We start from the raw sequence: 21,625 nt of genomic DNA on the forward strand, positions 1-21,625 counted from the left end.
TATCATCCTTTCGTTTTCGACTGTTAAATAACTGACTGTCTTTTTTTATATTTATCCCGCCTCTATTTTTATAGAAATTTCTTCTTGTGAAATTGAGATATATGAATGAAGAAAAAGCCCTGACAACTAGTCTGTTGCTGTAAACTAGCATATATTAACTATTTAATCCAAGTTATTACACAACTCTTTTTAAAATAATTTAAAGCAAACTGTACATCTATCGTTACGATATACAGTTGTTAAAAATCTATCAATTTGAAAATGGAACGGATCTCTTCTGTAGTTTTCTGTAGTCACTAAGTTAAAATACAGCTCGAATCAAAGGTAACAAAGAAGCACAATTTGTGCCTATAGGAATATCTAAGCCCTGTTAAATAATTGTAATACCTTGCAGAACGCATGCACTTAATAGTTTTTGTCGATTTAAACGCACTTCCAGTTGGTATATCTGGCATAAAAGAGCTGCAGAGGTGACAACTATATAAATCCAAAGGACACTTTATTCAAATGAAAGAAAGTCTGTTTGATAGGGTTGAGTGGAAGTTTAGTGTACAGAGTCGAGCAGTCCTAATTATCAACGAAATTATACAGACCTTTTTAAACATGTGATCTAAAAAATCAAAAGAATTATTGACTAAGGGACGACATCAAAGTTCAATGAAGGATAAAAAAACTTAATTCATATAGTTTTTTCAATGACCCCCCCCCCCCCCCCCCCCTTACCCCCATCTTAACTTAATTTGGGAAAAATTGATTGACCAATAAGGATATATATAAAATCAATGCCAATTTAACAAAACTTGCAAAACTTTTGACCACCCACCCCAAACTATTTGAATTAAGTTTTTTTATCCTTCATTGATTTTTTGATGTCGTCCCTAAGGTTCCGTGTTGAAGACCATACTTTCAGCTATAATCATTTACCTTTACAAATTGTGGCTTGGATTGAGAGTTGTCTCATTGGCACTCAAAACCAAATCTTCTCGGTATATCTATATGTGTAGTCTAATTATCCAATACCAATACATAATAGGTACCTTCAAATGTTCAGAGGAGACATTTAATTAGCTGAAATAGGCCGGGTAGTGACATGATTGTTAACTATATACAAATGTATTTGATTCTCCGTGCAAATAGCGCAGGTTCTTGATTCTTTACATGTTCAGTGTAACATTCTCTTGACATTTGATTTATTGTATTCAAATCATTGTAATCATTTTGTAATCAGTTTGTACTAAATTTAACTTGTGATTATTCTGCCTATAATGGGCTTCTTTGATATTGACAATAAAATATATTTGATTTCAGATTTCTGTCCCAGTTTCACTGCCGTGAAAGTCGGTATAAAAGGAATTTAGATAAAATAGAAATCATATTAATTGTTTGAATTAAAATTCTCATCGCAAATATAATGTCTTTACTGTACATAACAAAACAGTAAATATTATAGATCTACTTATGTATGCAAAGCTCACCCGTATGTTTTTTTGAGTATTATTCTATTTTGGGTCGAGGTCTTTTGGGGTCGAGATACTTATAGTCGCCCTGTAAACAAGATGCAGATCTAACCAAAACACGAAATGGGAAGATAATGTAGGAATACTAAAATGATGTCTTGTATCCAACTCCCGTGATTCGTGTTAGTGTTTACCCTGTAAACGTCAAGTAAAAACTAAAAGTCATATAATTTCTTACAAAATTAAATATTAAGCATGTTGATCCAGTGACACGCACTTGTTTCTATCTATGGTGCATGGCCATGGGCATATATTAGTCATATCAAGGAATTGTATATTTAAATATACAATTCCTTGGTCATATATATATGTTCCGGACCATATGAGTATTTGGACCATACGCGTATGGTCATGACCATATGGGTATATACTCATATGGTCCGACCATACGCGTATGGTCGGGGTAATTAACACTCTGTTACAGTTTACTTTTAATACTTCTAAACTCTTCATATGGTATGACCGTTCATTCAAAATACGCTATCATATAGGTAATTTTATCATTATATTATAATAAAAAGATAAGCTAAATAAAAATAAGAAGTTTCACATAGTTACTTAATTTTACTTAATTGTCAAATTTAAAGTAAACACATTTTATACCGATGGTCATTACCGATATGTTATTACGAGTAAATGGCAATATGTCGACTAAAAAATTTAATTCCAAACATTTCTTAATGAACTGTTACATAAGAAGTCACTGGAAAGTAGCATACTTTTAGTTTATTTTAAAAGTTGTGTTGTGAAGATGGTGTATTGCAGTCATTTTACGATATTTGAAAAGTAGAGCTTCTTAAAAACACCGTAGACTTCAGAATTGCCAAAGACCTCGGTGTCACTGAACGCAGCTGTAAAAAAGGCTTGTTTTTCTCTCGCAAACAAAATGTGTTGATGAAAAAGATCGTGCACACATTTCTTGCAAATGCAAAAAGCTATGATACCGTGTGGAAGTGAATGTCATCCAAACCTAAATGCACGAATGTAACTAGCGATGAAAACTAACTATGGCATCAATAATAAATTTTTACGTAGTGTTTTGGATTATAAAATTAAAAAAAATGTCATGTTTTAAACCATCACTGTTTTTTTAGATAAAGTTTATGTATTATTGAAACTTTTATAATGTAATTTGAAAAAATATATATACCTATATGGTCCAAATACTCATATGGTCCGGCCCGTTAATAACCAAACGAGTATTATACTCATATGGTCCGACCATACGCGTACGGACCGACCATACGCGTATGGTCGGACCATATGAGTATACGCATATGGTCATGACCATACGCGTATGGTCCAAATACTCATATGGTCCGGAACATATACATTACTTTTGGGACTGAGAGTGAATAATTTATACTAACACTATGCTTTTTATGTTTATAAGACACTAAACTATGCTATAAATGATGTAAATTTGAATAAATATTACATCAAATTTGAATAAATAAAAAAATGTTCTGGAAGGCGATGCCTCCCTCTTTTTATTCAGATAATACACCTTATCGCTAATCCCGGCCGACCCAAACACTTGAACATTTGACGTCAACAACAATCACTTTTCCATTATGGTGTCAGATATTTTTATACAACCGCAAATTTTGAAAAAATTTTCGTCGTATATTGCTATCACGTTGGCGTCGTCGTCGTCTTCGTCGTCGTCGTCGTCGTCGTCGTCGTCGTCGTCGTCGTCCGAATACTTTTAGTTTTCGCACTCTAACTTTAGTAAAAGTGAATAGAAATCTATGAAATTTTAACACAAGGTTTATGACCATAAAAGGAAGGCTGGTATTGATTTTGGGAGTTTTGGTCCCAACATTTTAGGAATTAGGGGCCAAAAAGGGCCCAAATAAGCATTTTCTTGGTTTTCGCACTATAACTTTAGTTTAAGTTAATAGAAATCTATGAAATTTTGACACAAGGTTTATGACCACAAAAGAAAGGTTGGGATTGATTTTGGGAGTTTTGGTTTCAACAGTTTAGGAATTAGGGGCCAAAAAAGGGCCCAAATAATCATTATTCTTGGTTTTCGCACAATAACTTTAGTTAAAGTAAATAGAAATCAATGAAATTTAAACACAATGTTTATGACCACAAAAGGAAGGTTGGTTTTGATTTTGGGAGTTTCGGTCCCAACAGTTTAGGAATTAGGGGCCAAAAAGGGACCCAAATAAGCATTTTTCTTGGTTGCACCATAGCGTTAGTATAAGTAAATAGAAATCTATGAAATTTAAACACAAGGTTTATGACTATAAAAGGAAGGTTGGTATTGATTTTGGGAGTTTTGGTCCCAACAGTTAAGGAAAAAGGGGCCCAAAGGGTCCAAAATTAAACTTTGTTTGATTTCATCAAAATTGAATAATTGGGGTTCTTTAATATGCCGAATCTAACTGTGAATGTAGATTCTTAATTTTTGGTCCCGTTTTCAAATTGGTCTACATTAAGGTCCAAAGGGTCCAAAATTAAACTTAGTTTGATTTTAACAAAAATTGAAACCTTGGGGTTCTTTGATATGCTGAATCTAAAAATGTACTTAGATTTTTGATTATTGGCCCAGTTTTCAAGTTGGCCCAAATCGAGGTCCAAAATTTAACATTGTTTGATTTCATCAAAAATTGAATAATTGGGGTTCTTTGATATGCCAAATCTAACTGTGTATGTAGATTTTTAATTTTTGGTCCAGTTTTAAAATTGGTCCAAATTAAAGTGCAAAGGGTCCAAAATTTAACTAAGTTTGATTTTAACAAAAATTAAATTCTTGGGCCTCTTTGATATGCTGAATCTAAACATGTACTTAGATTTTTGATTATGGGCCCAGTTTTCAAGTTGGTCCAAATCAGGATCTAAAATTATTATATTAGTATTGTGCAATAGCAAGTCTTTTCAATTGCACAGTATTGTACAATGGCAAGAAATATCTAATTTCACAATATTGTGAAATAGCAAATTTTTTTTTAATTAAGAGTTATCTTTCTTTGTCCAGTATAGTAAGCAAGAAATATCTGCAAGAATTTTTTTTAATTGGAGTTATCTTTCTTTGTCCAGAATCAACTTAAATCTTTGTTATATACAATATACAATGTATATTCACTTTTTACTACCAACTGATAAATTTAAATAATCTTTACCATTCAGTGATAACAAGCAGTTTTTTTTTACATCTTAATATTTTATGATGTATTTAAATGAGTAGTAATTGTTGCAAACTCCACTAGAATATTTTAATTGAAATTAGTTTTGGAATAAGGGAAAGGGGGATGTGATTAAAAAATTGGGTTCAATTTTTCTCATTTGAAATTTCATAAATAAAAAGAAAATTTCTTCAAACATTTTTTTGAGAGCAGTGGCGGATCCAGAGGGGGGTTCCGGGGGTTCGCACCCCCCCTTTATTTTGGTCGATCAATGCATTTGTATCGGGACATATGTTTTGCACCCCCCCTTTGCCCTGGGATAGCACCCCCCCTTTGGAAAATTCCTGCATCCGCCCCTGGAGAGGATTAATATTCAACAGCATAGTGAATTGCTCTAAGAGAAAACAAAAATTTTAAATTCATTTGAATACATTCATTCTGTGTCAGAAACCTATGCTGTGTCAACTATTTAATCACAATCCAAATTTAGAGCGGAATCCAGCTTGAATGTTGTGTCCATACTTGCCCCAACCGTTCAGGGTTCAACCTCTGCGGTCGTATAAAGCTACGCCCTGCGGAGCATCTGGTATTTTATGACGTCAAAATTTTTCCGGGAACCTATATGTGATATTCAGGAATGGCGGACAAATAGCGATAAGGTGTATAGGCTCCTACGGTCACACCTTATCACTATTTGGAAATCTGTTTCTGTTGAACAAAGAAGCGTCTCTCGAACTATTGAAGTCATACAACAATCCCTTTTCTATTGTGGCGTCAGATATTTTATTTTCTCTAATTCTTCATCAATTTATCCCTATCTGCACCCATTTTATAACAAAATTTAATCAACGTGTGGTTCATTTGATCTCAGTTCTTCATTGGTTAACATCTGATTATGATGTAAAATGTTCTTGCTTTCCTCTGAATTACCTATTGTGACGGCATGAAAAAAGGCGACCATGCCTGATGACATCACACAGAAAGAACACATCTTTTTGCAGATCACTCGAAAAGAAAAAATTTTCCTACTTATTATTCGAAAATCAATAGAGAAACAGGTTCCACCACCAAAGAGCCTTACGTTTTAAATTTGAAAATTTAACTGTCTAGAGTTGATAAATATCGTATCAAACTTGATGCAGTGGTAGAATCTATATTTATGAATTCAAATTTTAAGGGGACCTTTGTAGTGTCCAGTAATGTTGGAATAATGACGATAGGTTGTACTGCAAAGCACCTGCCTTTTAGATAAGCTAGGCATGTATTTGTATCTTCATTTACACAATGCATTAATTAAATTAGAGCCTGTCAATTTATACCAGACCAGGACAGGAAACCTATAATTTTACTCAATATCGCTATTCGTTGGATACCAATTTTCGTGGATTTCGTGGGCACAGTCAAACCACGAAATTAAATATTCAACTAATGATAATTTTTGTATAGGTTTGTATGCAGACTTCAGCAAAACCACGAAATAAAATATCCACGAATATGCAAGTTTTTCTTAATCCACGAAAATTAGTACCCACGAAAATAAATGAATCCACAGTACATCCCAAAATCAGAATATGTTCATAGATTATAATATTCTAGATCCCACCTTCAATTTTGATCTATATTATTTTTTAGGTGTGTCAAAGATGTATAATACATGATCATAATGGCCAGCCAGTACACACTGTAAACTTGTAAATATTTAATTAACCTGCTCTGAGTATTAAAAAGATAAATAGAACACTGCTTAATTTCATTTCATTGATGTTTTTTTAATGATATAAAATATTCTAATTCAGAAAGATGATGGAATACAACTTGTTGGAGGATAGGGACAATACTGTAAGAGAATTACAAAGTTATCTCAAAGAATGCCAGAATGAAGTTACACATATCCTGGAGTATGTAGGATGGACACCAGAGCACTTTATAAAGGTATCATACTCCACAAGAATAAAAAATTCTATAAATGATAAGGTATAGGTGATTTTTGATAGTTGGCCAAATTAAATGATCTGTGATATGCCCCCATACCTTATTATTCATAGAATTTCCAATTGCAGTGCTTAATACACTACAAATAGTTGATTTTGTCATTTAAAATCTAACAATCAGTCTTAGAGGACAGGCAGCACAGTTTTGATCAACTTATTCAACTTTATATGAATGCCTAAAACTTGTATAACTTGTATGATACTACCCCAATAAGTGGTGTGGGCCAATCATTGTCAGCCTACTGATAACATGATTTGAGATATTTTTACTGTGTAAAACAGGAGTTTCTGTTTTATTATTCCTTAGAATCAATCACTTTTATTTAGAACATTTTCCCATTTTGATGAAAGATCTATTAATGTGTTTACTATAGTAAAACTAATTGTAAGCCGAGAGATTTTTGAAAATGTCCAGTACTCTTTAAAAGAATCTTTAAATTTTAAATTAAACATTAAAAAAAGTCATGTCTTCTCTGACTGTTCATGACGTTAAAATACTAGTTCCCTGGGATGTGTTTTAGTTGATTTTAGTCTCTGAGGTATGATTTTTTACACCAGTTGACGAGAGATTGTTTGTAGTAATTGATGTTACTATAACTTTTACAAAGACGTCATATTATAAGCATTGTGACATTGAATATTTTTGGCTTTTAACTAGCTGTCAGAAACTGTGAGTACTCTCAAATCGTATTTTCTTGTTAATTCGACCTGTTGATACTGTTTATAATGTTTTTTTGTTATTTTATATTAATATGGATCTTGTCTATATACCAGCTTTGATTATTTGGAATATCTACTAATTTTCACTACTTTGTACAACATTTGTATGAACATCAAGATTATTCTCCTTAAATCTGTGCAGGGAAGTTTTAGCTAGCTCTAATTGTATAGTTTTATTGTTGATATTCACCCCAATTTGTATCTAGTGTTAAATTATGTATTTATATGACAGAACTTTCTTGGTATTCCTAATTATTCGAAAAATTTTATACATATAAGTAGTATATCTAAATCAACAAAGTTATTTTTCATTTACCTGTAGATATTATTAAAACTGTTTTTTAGCTCACCTGGCCCAATGGCTTTGTATTTCTATACAGAAAATGATTTACATTACTATGTTTTCATTTTTTTTTCGTGAGTACTGAGTGTATTGAGAAATGCCTGTATTTTTGTTTATATTTTCATGATTTTGCTGAAGTCTGCATGCATACAAGCCTATAGAAAATTTGCAATTCGTTAAACAATAGAATTTGTGGTTCACCTGTACGCCCGATATGCACGAAAACAGGTATCCAAAGAATATTTATGAATTCAAATTTATGTTTGTTATTTTATTTGTTGTAGCAAGATGATATCGTTTCATGTTCATTTGACAGCAGTCACAGAATGCCCAGGAAAGATCTGACAAAACATGAAGAAAAATGTGAACTATTGTTTGTTGGATACAGAAAAGAAGACTTGGTAATTTTAGTAATAAAATAGAAATTGCTTAAGGTGGTACTTAACACTTTAACATTAATTTGGCTCGTTTAATTTTCTTAAAATTTTTACAAAGTATTTACTTTGACCGTTTGACAAAAATATAAAAATTTCCAAAAATTTGAACCAACCGTTTAATCAGAAAAATTACACTGGTTATAGCAGTTTGACAAACACTCATTTTGATCATGGAGAAGCTTAATATTCCTTTATGAACACAATGTCATTAAAACGCTCTGCTGATTTTACAGAGTTATCTCCCTGTAGTGTTAGGTACCACCTTAAAATCAATGTTACTGTTCATGTTAGACAGAAATTTGTTTACACTTGAAATTGGTTGTATAATCCAGTTTAAGTTCCTTTAAATTAACGAGTTACACCAGTTGACGAGATATTGTTTGGAGTAATTAATGTTATTGAACTATAACTCTTACAAAGATGTCATATTATAAACATTGTGACATTGAGTATAAATAGGAAAATACATATATGGACCATAATTTGGTATTCGGCCTTTGGTTTCTTTTTGTATCCTTTTTTATAAGTTCTAAAATTTTAACTTTTATTTTGTGGGTTGTGTTGGTGTTAGAATAGTATGAATGGAACAATTGAGTTTTTCGAGAAAAAATTAATACATTTTGATTCACCGTTTACGTGACATGAAACCAAACAGGAAACCAATCTTTATTTTCTTTATTTTGCACAATATAATTCAAAAGGCATAAATAAACACCATTACTAGTGTTACTTGCTTCATGTTAATATTTAAATCTATTTTCAATGTTATATTAAAGTTTTTTTTTAAACCTGACAGGAAACCATAAGAAACCGAAAGCATTTTTTTAGTTTTATTTTATTGCAAAATCTGCATAAAATAATCTGAACAGTATACTTTTTCTTAAAATCCATTTTAAATGTAACAGTATTATAAAACTCCTAAATATGTGCTTGCTATGAAAACAATTAGTACAATTTATTCAGAATTTTCCATATTTTCTTCATTGATACAGGATACCATAATTGTTGTATCTTGATGTTTAAGCAAAAAAAATGTATTTATATTTGGTTTTGATATTCCAGTTATGTACAATTTATTCCAAATCATTGGCAATGTAACATTCTTTAAATCCAGTAAAGAAAAAAACTTTTAACTTGGAATTAAAATCTTTAAAATAGGCACAATGTGATACTTGTGACCTGTACACCATCTACATGGTTTCCACATTTTAACCTACTTTAGTGGGCTAAAATCAATAAAGTACTCCCTTTCAAGTCATGCATGGTAAAAGTTTACTTCTCCTTTGACAAGTTTATTGTGTTTCTGATAAGTGTTTGCAGAACATGAATAAAAAATATTAATTAAAAACTGTGACAAAGATTCCAACTTTGTACATTCTAAGTGTAACGGTATATTTACATGTATTTGTTATTAAATTATATTTATTCACCTAAAATATCCAGTAATATTTACTGCTGAAGTTAAATCAATCCAACGAGCATTGGTACAATGATAAGAGACGTAATTTCGATTGATTTTTCCAAGGACTCTTCACGTCATTATAGGGAAACGAAGTGTGTTCTAACGTCTGTCAAATATGAAATCGATTTTGTCAAGTCATTGGGCATTTATTTTCACACAGGATCGTATGTATTATTATGCACATAGGAAAAATAACAGACCACCAGCGCAATCTCTTTGACAATTGTATTTTCCTCTTTTAAACAAGACGAAACAAGTCTACAGATTATGTTTGCTAACATCCCGTTGGAAACAAAAACAATGTTTAGACCTAGTATTTCGTACATCCGGCCGTAATGGCGTTATCACATGTTAGTCACATGTTTCACGTATGACCGGAAATGGTTAGAACTTAAGGACAAAAACAATTTTAATAAATAACTGGACTTCTGTTTCGTGTGAAATGTAACGCATAACGACAACGTAATTTTCTCACTTAATTATTATGAAGATCAAAACAAGAATGTAAATCATCTCGGATTTACCTGTTTGAACATCTCGCGAGAGTTCATATTTGCATATTGTTTTTAAGAATTCTATTACAACAAAGCAGATTACATCATCTAAAAATTGCGTTACGAAATCGGACACAAAAATCATGCCACTGTTCTTACATCTGCTACATAAATACTTATAGTTCTTCGCATTTTCTTATCACTATTCTTATTGGTCGATGTTCTTTGTTATTTGAAAGCAAAAGTTACGAATTTGCCGGTGAGGATTATCTATAAATCAGTCAGCGTTATGCTCTTCGGAAGCAAAAAGTAACGCGAGAAACGACACAAAAATACGGTTGTAAAATCTTTGAAATTCGTATATTTTAATTTTTTTTCTAGGGAAGAGTAGCATACACTTGTATGTTGATAAAAATAATGGCATCTTTAGATGTAGTTGCAACTTTTCTTACAGTAATTCACATTTTATCACTTTTCTATAGTTATAAGAAACGGAGCCCAATAGCAAATTATGGTCCATATGTGAAAGTTTCTATTGAAAATCAGAATTAAAGAAATGTATGTAAGCATTGAATATGAATAGGAAAATGCATATCTGTGAAAGTCTTCTATTAGAAATTGGAATAAAAGTAATTTATATATATATAAAAATATAGTATATACCAATACACATAATTAACAGCGCCTGGTGATGTTTGATAGCCTGACCGGTTTCGGTCCATAAAGGACCTTCATCAGAGGCAGAATGTTGGATTAATGTTTGCACCCTATTTATATAGATATGTTAACCGGCGGTTGAGTTAACCGGCGGTTGCGTTAACCGGCGGTTGCGTTAACCGGCGGTTGCGTTAACCGGCGGTTGCATTAACCGGCGGTTGAGTTAACTGGCGGTTGCGTTAACCGGCGGTTGAGTTAACCGGCGGTTGAGTTAACCGGTGAAAAATCCCAGTGGGATTTTCCATGGTTACAATTATCTATATTTAGCTAATGTTCAGGTTACAGTAAACTTTTTGACATGTTACGGTAAACATTTTTACACTATATGGTAAACATGTGACCTGATGATATAACCATATTTGGGTTTTAGCATTGGATAAAGGGTGTTTTAATAATTTTAGAAGTACATAGTAATCATTTAGTCTTGATCTTTGGCTTATGATCCACCTAAATATCATTGGAATAGTATTTCATGGTAGTTATGTGATCTTAATATTTGGCTTATGATACACCTAAATATCAAGTCTTGAAATAGTACTTCCTAGTAGTCATGCAGTCTTGACCTCAGGCTTATGATACACCTGTATATCAAGTCTTGAAATAGTAATTCATGGTAGTCATGCAGTCTTGATCTTTGGCTTATGATACACCTAAATATCAAGTCTAATAATAGTATTTCATGGTAGTCATGCAGTCTTGACGTTTTAGCTTGTGATACACCAAAACATCAAGTCAAAACTATTACCCCCCCCCCCCCCCCCTTTAACAAAACAAAATTTGGTTTAGGGGGGGGGTTCTTATTGAGAATGCTTCATTTAAGCCTTTAGTACTCCTTTCAAGATCAAAGGTAGATGAATATTAATCCTCAGTGTTAGAAAGTTTTCAACACCTTAAGTTTGTAATGTAGGTATTACATATATACATCAATTTCAGGTAATCGCTAGGCTTACGCTTAGAGGTCCTATGCCAGTGAAAAATCAATAGGCAATATAGGAAAGGTGTACTGACATAAGTAGTCTCTAAACACATTAGCTCCATGGAGCTTTCGTTAGTAGAAGCCATATTAACTATGTGTATCAGTGAGAAAAATGTAAAAGCATAAAAATATAGTATATACCAATACACATAATTAACAGCGCCTGGTGATGTTTGATAGCCTGACCGGTTTCGGTCCATAAAGGACCTTCATCAGAGGCAGAATGTTGGATTAATGTTTGCACCCTATTTATATAGATATGTTAACCGGCGGTTGCGTTAACCGGCGGTTGCATTAACCGGCGGTTGAGTTAACCGGCGGTTGCGTTAACCGGCGGTTGAGTTAACCGGCGGTTGAGTTAACCGGTGAAAAATCCCAGTGGGATTTTCCATGGTTACAATTATCTATATTTAGCTAATGTTCATGTTACAGTAAACTTTTTGACATGTTACGGTAAACATTTTTACACTATATGGTAAACATGTGACCTGATGATATAACCATATTTGGGTTTTAGCATTGGATAAAGGGTGTTTTAATAATTTAAGAAGTACATAGTAATCATTTAGTCTTGATCTTTGGCTTATGATCCACCTAAATATCATTGGAATAGTATTTCATGGTAGTTATGTGATCTTAATATTTGGCTTATGATACACCTAAATATCAAGTCTTGAAATAGTACTTCCTAGTAGTCATGCAGTCTTGACCTCAGGCTTATGATACACCTGTATATCAAGTCTTGAAATAGTAATTCATGGTAGTCATGCAGTCTTGATCTTTGGCTTATGATACACCTAAATATCAAGTTTCATGGTAGTCATGCAGTCTTGACGTTTTAGCTTGTGATACACCAAAACATCAAGTCAAAACTATTACCCCCCCCCCCCCTTTTAACAAAACAAAATTTGGTTTAGGGGGGGGGGGTTCTTATTGAGAATGCTTCATTTAAACCAAATTTTGTTTTGTTAAAGGGGGGGGGGGGGGGGTAATAGTTTTGACTTGATGTTTTGGTGTATCACAAGCTAAAACGTCAAGACTGCATGACTACCATGAAATACTATTATTAGACTTGATATTTAGGTGTATCATAAGCCAAAGATCAAGACTGCATGACTACCATGAATTACTATTTCAAGACTTGATATACAGGTGTATCATAAGCCTGAGGTCAAGACTGCATGACTACTAGGAAGTACTATTTCAAGACTTGATATTTAGGTGTATCATAAGCCAAATATTAAGATCACATAACTACCATGAAATACTATTCCAATGATATTTAGGTGGATCATAAGCCAAAGATCAAGACTAAATGATTACTATGTACTTCTTAAATTATTAAAACACCCTTTATCCAATGCTAAAACCCAAATATGGTTATATCATCAGGTCACATGTTTACCATATAGTGTAAAAATGTTTACCGTAACATGTCAAAAAGTTTACTGTAACCTGAACATTAGCTAAATATAGATATTGTAACCATGGAAAATCCCACTGGGATTTTTCACCGGTTAACTCAACCGCCGGTTAACTCAACCGCCTGTTAACTCAACCACGGTTAACTCAACCGCCGGTTAACGCAACCACCGGTTAACTCAACTGCCGGTTAATGCAACCGCCGGTTAACGCAACCGCCGGTTAACATATCTATATAAATAGGGTGCAAACATTAATCCAACATTCTGCCTCTGATGAAGGTCCTTTATGGATTGAAACCGGTCAGGCTATCAAACATCACCAGGCGCTGTTAATTATGTGTATTGGTATATACTATATTTTTATGCTTTTACATTTTTCTCACTGATACACATAGTTAATATGGCTTCTACTAACGAAAGCTCCATGGAGCTAATGTGTTTAGAGACTACTGATGTCAGTACACCTTTCCTATATTGCCTAATTTATATATATATATATGTAAGCCCATTATTCAAATGTACAATTGTTTTTTTAAGGCTGATGTTATTGGATATACACAAGACCCAACAAGTAGCAGTGTACACATTGGTAAGTAATTTTAATTATTCTTCAGTTTAAAACAATAACCTATCAAAAGTGAAATATGACACAAATGGTGTAAAAATTAAACCATGATAAGTCAATGTATGGCCTTCAACACAGAGCCTTGACTCACACCAAACAATAAGCTATAAAGGGCCCCAAAATTACTAGTGTAAAACCATTCAAACGGGAAAACCAACAGTATAATCTATATAAAAAACGAGAAACTAGAAACATGTATAAATAGTTTTGATTATCTCCCCTTGAATATAACTTGTTATCTTAGTGGGCCAAATGTTTGCTTATCCATAGTCCTTTATATCTTGGGACATTAAATTCAATTATAAACTTTATATTTCTCTGGAGTCTGTACACCATCAATTGAAAAGAATGAAGTGTTGAATTGATATAAGCCAGGTTATAGCACTTTCATTGATGCTCTTTATCTCAAAATGCAGGTGCAGATCCATGTATTTGAATGGGAACATGTGATTGGAACCCCCCCCCCCCCCCCCCTTTTTGAAATGGCTGGATCCGCCCCTGAAATGACAGCAATTGATAAGTTCCTCAACCACCATAATGCTGAGTTCACACGTAATTCGAATTAACTAATTCCAATTAGTTTAATTCGTATTTGAAACTTTTTACATCCTAACGTCAATTCTAATTGAATTGCAATGCGCGTCAAATTCGCTTTATTGTCCAAACTGCATTTACTTTTTATTCGCATTCACAAAAGCGTATTTCTAATGCGAATTGGACAATTCAATTAGCCAATTTAAATCAATCGAATTCTAATAGAAGAGTATGTGAAAGCGATTAGCAAATTCGATTTGCATTCGATTAAAATTCAATTCGAATTAATGTCCGTGTGAACGAGGCATAAAAATGTTCCTCCAACATCAGTTCTTCTTATACATTATTTCAGACAGAGAAACAATGAACAGAGTATTAAGAGACCACCATGTACAGAATCATTCAAGTATGTATAAACAATATCAACTGATCTTCAAAACATTTTAATCAAAGTGCTTGTAAGCACTGTGAAGGGTAAAGATTGCTTCAATTTATCAATGGGAAGTAAGATTAAATATTGCATTGTACAAAGCATTGGTTGTAGTTATTCAACTACAATTCTGTGCAAAGGAAGATAAATCCAATTTTAAAAGATGTCTTTAACAATGACATCAGTTATATAATTAGATCAGATATAAGATTACTGCACCTTGCAAATGTTATGCAATTTCCTAGACAAGTGTAACATCATTTTATGATTTAGATATCTGAGTATACATTACATTGATATATTTCTGGAAATGTTCAAGGATAGGATGTATAGAATGTTATGATCAATGCACTATATTTTGTGTTTCAAAAAGGTAGTGATAAGCTTTGGCAGATTTTGATTTTAAGTCAATACCATAGGGTTTTGATTGCATTTCATGCAATCTTTACCCCAAAAACAACATCAGTGATAAAAACAAACATAAACTAAAAAAGTTCTTGAATGAGAGAAACGATGACCTAATCAAAGAATATTCCAATTTACCTTTTGAAGGAACGACACTTAATTTAGCGCTTGTGGATTGTGTAGGTTAATATGTGCAATCTTATTCAGGTATGCAATTGAAATAATCAAATGTTTTTGAATTCTTCTGCCTATGTTGTAAACTTATTTGTGAATGTTCATTTAGATGCTAATAATTTCACATATACATGTAATAAAATTTGGTTTAATTTTTTTTAAGTACCATTATAGAATTTTTTTTCAACAATCTAGCACATTAAAAAAAAACTGAATAATGCAGGGTCTTAAAGTAGAAAGTTTAGTTTTCACAGAATGAAATTATCTTGAATTCTGGTCTTTGCAAACATTTAATAACTCCATAGTTTTTTGTATCAGCAACACTTTATATCATCACAATTGTGGCACAGTGTCATATACTTTGAGACTCATAAGGAACATTGAGCAAGAAAAGTGATTTAGTAAGAATTAGATTCTACATAAACAAAGCAGCAAATCTTATTGAAAATGAAAATGCTTTACAAGTTTAAAAATATGCAAAAATTGTACATAAACATGTACTACTGAGGATTCATTATAATTTGTTGATACCAATTTTTGTGGGATTTGTGGGAACAGGTGAGAATCATGAATTCAAGGAATTACATAATTTCAATAGGCTTTGAAATCATATATCAACGAATATGCAAGTTTTCAGCAATCAACGAAAAAATTAATACCCACGAAAATAAATGAATCCACAATATTAAAAATAGCAAATCTGTGTACAAACACATAAATAAGCACAATTACTATTATATGACTTGAAAGCCATGTCAATTTTATTATAAGCTGAAAGGTATAATTGAACGGAAAATAAGGAAATATTAATCTTAGATGTAATTTTTTAAAGATTAATCTTCCGTTTATTTTTTATCAGTATTTTTTGCACAAGATAAAGTACCTTTGACCCCAAATGAGGTGACAGTTCAATTGACGCCAGCTGAGAGAGCAGCTATTCACAACTATGTAGTGGAGAAAGCTAAGAATGAGAGGAGACTGAACAGCCATGAATCAGATCAGTTCTTATCCACGGATTTACAAGACATGGTCAAGCAAAAAGATGCATGTGAGTATTAAATTTATTGGAATGTAGGAATTTTTCTTCCATCTGTGGATACATAACCCCTTCAAACTGGGGATATGTTGAAAAAGCAAATATTTTTAAAGAGTTCTTGATGAATGCTAGTGTTAGCAACTATTTAAAATTAATATTTAAAAAGATCTATTTCAACTATGTTGAAGATAGATTGTTTGTCTTCTTGTTAAATTTGGTCACAACTGATGATAATATGTCACTTTCAAACAGTTTCTTTTGAATATGAGAAAAAAAAATTATTCAAGGTTTAAAGGTTTAAATCATAGGCTTAGATTATATTCTTTATTTTTCATAGTAAAAACTTTGTTTTCAGTGGATAGAAACAAGCCTAAAAGCTATATGGAATACTTGGCACAACAAAGAGATTATAAACGAAGAAGGCAATCTTACAGGGCAAAGAATGTACATATTACAAGGAAATCTTACACTGAGGTATGTCCAAATTGTTGTATAAACCTACACATGGGTAAAGGTTCTGTTGGTCAAAGAATACATTGCCTCTGGCCTTTGTTAGTCTTGTATTATTTTTAATTTTAGTTTCTTGTGTATAATTTGGAGTTTAGTATGGCTTTCATTATCACTGAACTAGTCTATATTGGTTTAGGGGCCAGCTGACCCTCTGGGTGTGGGAATTTCTTGCTACATTGAAGACCTGTTGGTGACCTTCTGCTGTTGTCATTTCTATGGTTGCGTTGTTGTCTCTTTGACACATCCCCATTTCCGTTCTCAATTTTATTTTATATTAAAATGAATCATGTATCATTAAGAAATATTCATTTATTACACTAATACAACTGCGCTAAATACTATAGGTTATTTGACCAAAGAAATTGCTAATTTATGAGCGAGTTGCTTTAATGTACACATAAATTAAATGAGAGAAAAATGTGTTTTGTTCTAAATCATTATTTAATTGTTTGAACTTAGTTTTGAAAGTTCACCTTTGCAGTTATACACAGTTCACACATACTGTGTTGTACATTCCCATGACTTTTCCCTGCTTTTTCTGATCAATCACAGTAAGGGATTTTTATGCCCCACCAACGATAGTAGAGGGGCATTATGTTTTCTGGTCTGTGCATCTGTTTGTTTGTCCATCTGTTCGTCCCTCTGTCCCACTTTAGGTTCAAGTTTTTGTTCAAGGTAGTTTTTGATGAAGTTGAAGTCCAATCAACTTGAAACTAGTATACATGTTCCCTATGATATGATCTTTAAAATTTAAATGCCAAATTAAATATTGTATCCCAATTTCACGGTCCACTAAAAATAGAAAATTATAGTGCAAGTGGTGCATCCATATACTATGGACACAGTCTTGTTAATTATGTGTTTTTTTAACCAACCACTGTCAAAGATTCTTAATTATGTGTTTTTTCTAACCAGTTACTGTCCAGGATTCTTAATTATGTGCTTTTTCTAACCAATCACTGTTAAAGATTCTTAATTATGTGCTTTTTCTAACCAATCACTGTTAAGGATTCTTAATTATGTGTTTTTTTCTAACCAATCACTGTCAAGGATTGGTAATTTCTGTATGTAAATCATCTAAAAAAATATTGACCACCATATCTTGATTTGATATGTTTATTTAGATTATCAGGGAAGTGATAGAAAATCAGACAGAATATGTGGCCATGTTAAGACAAGAAGAAGCTGAAGCAAAACCAAGGTAAAGGAGTTGATATTTTGTTTGTAACTTATAAAAAAGAAGATGTGGTATGATTGCCAATGAGACAAATCTTCACAAGAGACAAAATGACACAGAAATTAACAACTATAGGTCACTGTACACCCTTCAACAAGGATCAACCCCAATACAGCATAGGCAACAATAAAAGGCCTGGAAATGTAAAAATTAATCTTTAAACCTTAAAATGATAACAGGAATATCAAAAAATTTGGACAGTACAACAGAGTGAACAGAGCATATCAACTACCGACACAACTCGTCTAAAAAAAGATGTACTTACGAAAAACAAAACAATTTTCAGATACTGTAAATTCAGAAATTATTGTGTGCATTTATTATTGCGATTTTGTCATTGTAGACCAAAATGTTTAATAGCAATTATACATGTAACCCTGTTGCATTTATTTCTCATTAATGAAACATCGCAATAATTTCTGAATGTACAGTAGTCTGATTTGGAACATGTACCTAATCTGTTGTGAAGATAAACAAGTTTTATTTGTTCAATTACCTCCCCTTTGCCAATCTAAGACAAAATTTGTAAAAATAAAGTGTTGAGTTGTACCATAGATATTTCCAGATATTTGATTCTAACAATCTTTTAGCAGACTCTTCCAATATTCCAGATGTTATAAATGTGAGAAAATTTGGTAAATTTGTTTTATTTTGCAGTAGGCTAGAAGAAAAACAAGATGAGTCAGATGAAATAGAGGATGAAGAAAAAGAGGATAAAAATAAGGAACACAGAGGAAGAAGTAAAGTGAAAAAGAAGAAGAAGCATAAGAAGCACAAACATAAACACTCAAATAGATCTGCTTCTAGGTCAAGGAGTAGGTCAAGGTCTGAAAGTAGATCAAGATACAGGTCAAGGTCAAGGCAATAGTCATACATTGTATGTCATATAGCTCACTTGCTACCATTGAACATAAATGTCATTGTCATCAGGTTTTTTTTGTTTGAAGGGTAACTTTAAAAGGATGTTTGCTTTATAGAAACTGTAAGAAAACATGAATTGACATGGGTTATAGATTGAATTATATTTGATTGTTTTTAAATAAATTTTCAATAAATATCTTGCAGAAACCATCCGATAATGTGGAATTCTTCTGAAAATATAAGTGACTCTTATTTCTTCCTCATTTAACATTTTTGCAGCTTAAACAAATTTGTGAAAGCAACATAAAGGAATTTGTGCAATAGGCCAAGGGAAGACCTATCAGAGGCAATCTTATGGTATTTGTTTCAAGCAAATGGTTGAACCAAGACCAGAATTTGAATCTTCAATTATAAATTGATTATTTATTCCCCTTCCCTGAAAATATTTCTAGTTTCTAGCAATTGAAGGGCAGTAGTATGAAATAAATTATTGTTAATTACTTCAATATCAATAAAATTTCTGTTCATGTTGATATTATCTTTGCTATTAAACATTGTTACTGGTTCTGAAAGTTACATTCATGTTTTTGTAATTTTCACATTGTCATTTAACACATGTCATTTCTTTTACATCAATGTACTCAATTACATTTTTTTATAAGAATATGTTCTATATGTGTTTGTCTGTTATGCTAGTAAATGTACACAATGAATAAAATTTCAAAGCAAATTTCTTTTGTATGATTTTGTAAGATGATTCCATAAAAGTTGATTTAATTTAAGAAAGTAAGCAAAGGAAAAGTTGAACAAACATGGAATGATAAGATGATTGTGAAGATTTTAGACAGCTTTGTGACATTGGGAAAGTTATATATGTCAATAAACAACTTTCAAGTTATGTCCTTCACCAGAATTTTTTTTATGAATTATGCGCCCCTTTATGACATCAGGGAGGATTGCCTGTATCCCTACACTATTAAGGTTCATCAACATCTTAGTGATTGTCATTGTGCAAAATAAACTATAAATAATGTAGGTATTCAATCACAATCTCCTATTAAATGACAGCAGTGCTGATTGTCAATTATAAGAATAATTTCTGCAATTAAGCATGTTTTTCCAACCCCTTGCTTAACATTGTGTAACTGGAGCATGATTCTACATAGAAATTCATCTATGTCTCCACTGGGAATCAACAATGATTGTGCTACTTATAGGAACTCAGCTTTGATCATTGAACCATGAAAAGAGGGTCACAGTTGGATGAATGATCGAACAGAAATGTATATCATACAACAAACCAAATATATTTAACCTATCACATATGTTTGGAGATGGGTTGTACATTGGAGTTTAAATATTGTAAGGATATCTGTCTGACAGGATTTGCACGAAACAAATTTTTCTTTGTATAGCATTCAATGACGAAAAAATTCTTTGCCTCCGGCAGATGAGAAACTGACTTGAGAGTGAACCTTGTAAATTGATTTAAAGTCAGATAACCTCTGTATCACATACATGTACACATTTTAAATATTCTATCGACCATTGTCACTTGTTCTTTCTTCCTTTATTATGTAACCAAACATACTTTTATAAATGTCTGTACTGATGGCTAAAGATTAAAGATGCATTTTGTAAAGTTTTACTATTTTTTGGTGTACTTACAGTCCTACGACTCCAAAGATTGCATGAATTGTACTTGATCGGACATTTGAGCTCATCACTCGTTTCTTGTTTACTTTTACTGTGGAATTTACCTTTGAAAATGTATCTGATGTAGTAAATGGTGGATTAGACCTAGTTTTGTGGCTTGCTAAACCTCTCACTTGTATGGCAGTGTTGTAGAATTCCAATATATTGACAACAATATGTGAGCAAAGAAACAGACATAAAGGTTTAAATTTCCTATCCCTGGCCATGGTACACCTCAATTATCTTTTAAGGATTCCACAAAGGGGCATTGATATCTTACCAACACATCTAGTTTGAACATTTAATATGAAATCTTTAACACAATCAAATAAATCCTTGATTATGGAAAATTAGAAAAAACAAGAAAGTGTCCAATTCAGAACATTGACGCCCCACTCACACTATGATTTTCTATGTTCAGTGGACTGTGAAATTGTGGTAAAAACTCTAATTTGGCATTAAAATTAGAAAAATCACAGAACAGAACTATGTTCAGGTTGATTGGAGTTCCGCCTTCATCAAAAACTATCTTGACAAAAAACTATGACCTGAAGTGGGACAGACAGAAGGAAGAATGGATGCACAAACTGAAAAACATAATACTTCAAACATATCCATGTAGGCAACTTAATATGTGTGCTATCTTTCTGTTATGGTTTGAGGTTGATTGCACAATTACTTAATAGGTACTGTCTTTTGTAAATATTCTTAAAAAGATTCCAAGGTTGGAAAAATAGGGAAAAATTCCTAAAACAATTCCTTCATACAATGGAGCAGTAAGATAGCTTCAAAATATTCGTAATCTATGATTTTTCAAGGATCTGAATTGAAAGCTGAAAGAGCTGGTAGACATTTTCCCAGTCAGATTTCGCATACACCTAACCAAAATGAGAAGGGCAA

General features: G+C 32.3%; 1 protein-coding gene across 1 annotated transcript; it reads left to right on the top strand.

Moving 5' to 3' along the window:
* The first annotated feature begins 1,562 nt into the window (after positions 1–1,562).
* On the top strand, positions 1,563–19,486 carry LOC134701398 (U11/U12 small nuclear ribonucleoprotein 48 kDa protein-like). Its single transcript, XM_063562547.1, has 9 exons — positions 1,563–1,639; positions 6,451–6,586; positions 7,993–8,109; positions 13,756–13,807; positions 14,730–14,783; positions 16,246–16,434; positions 16,778–16,896; positions 18,057–18,133; positions 18,827–19,486. The coding sequence occupies exons 2-9, from the start codon at positions 6,455–6,457 to the stop codon at positions 19,035–19,037; spliced, it is 951 nt and encodes a 316-aa protein (XP_063418617.1). The 5' UTR covers positions 1,563–1,639; positions 6,451–6,454; the 3' UTR covers positions 19,038–19,486.
* The last annotated feature ends 2,139 nt before the right edge of the window (positions 19,487–21,625 follow it).

The sequence above is a fragment of the Mytilus trossulus genome, unplaced genomic scaffold (assembly GCF_036588685.1).
Source record: "Mytilus trossulus isolate FHL-02 unplaced genomic scaffold, PNRI_Mtr1.1.1.hap1 h1tg000244l__unscaffolded, whole genome shotgun sequence".
Taxonomy (NCBI): domain Eukaryota; kingdom Metazoa; phylum Mollusca; class Bivalvia; order Mytilida; family Mytilidae; genus Mytilus; species Mytilus trossulus.

Coding starts and splice junctions, on each gene's coding strand:
- LOC134701398 (XM_063562547.1), top strand. CDS start 6,455: ATGATGGAATACAACTTGTTGGAGGATAGGGACAATACTGTAAGAGAA. Junction 8,110..13,755: donor GATACAGAAAAGAAGACTTG/GTAATTTTAGTA, acceptor TGTTTTTTTAAG/GCTGATGTTATTGGATATAC. Junction 18,134..18,826: donor GAAGCTGAAGCAAAACCAAG/GTAAAGGAGTTG, acceptor TTTATTTTGCAG/TAGGCTAGAAGAAAAACAAG.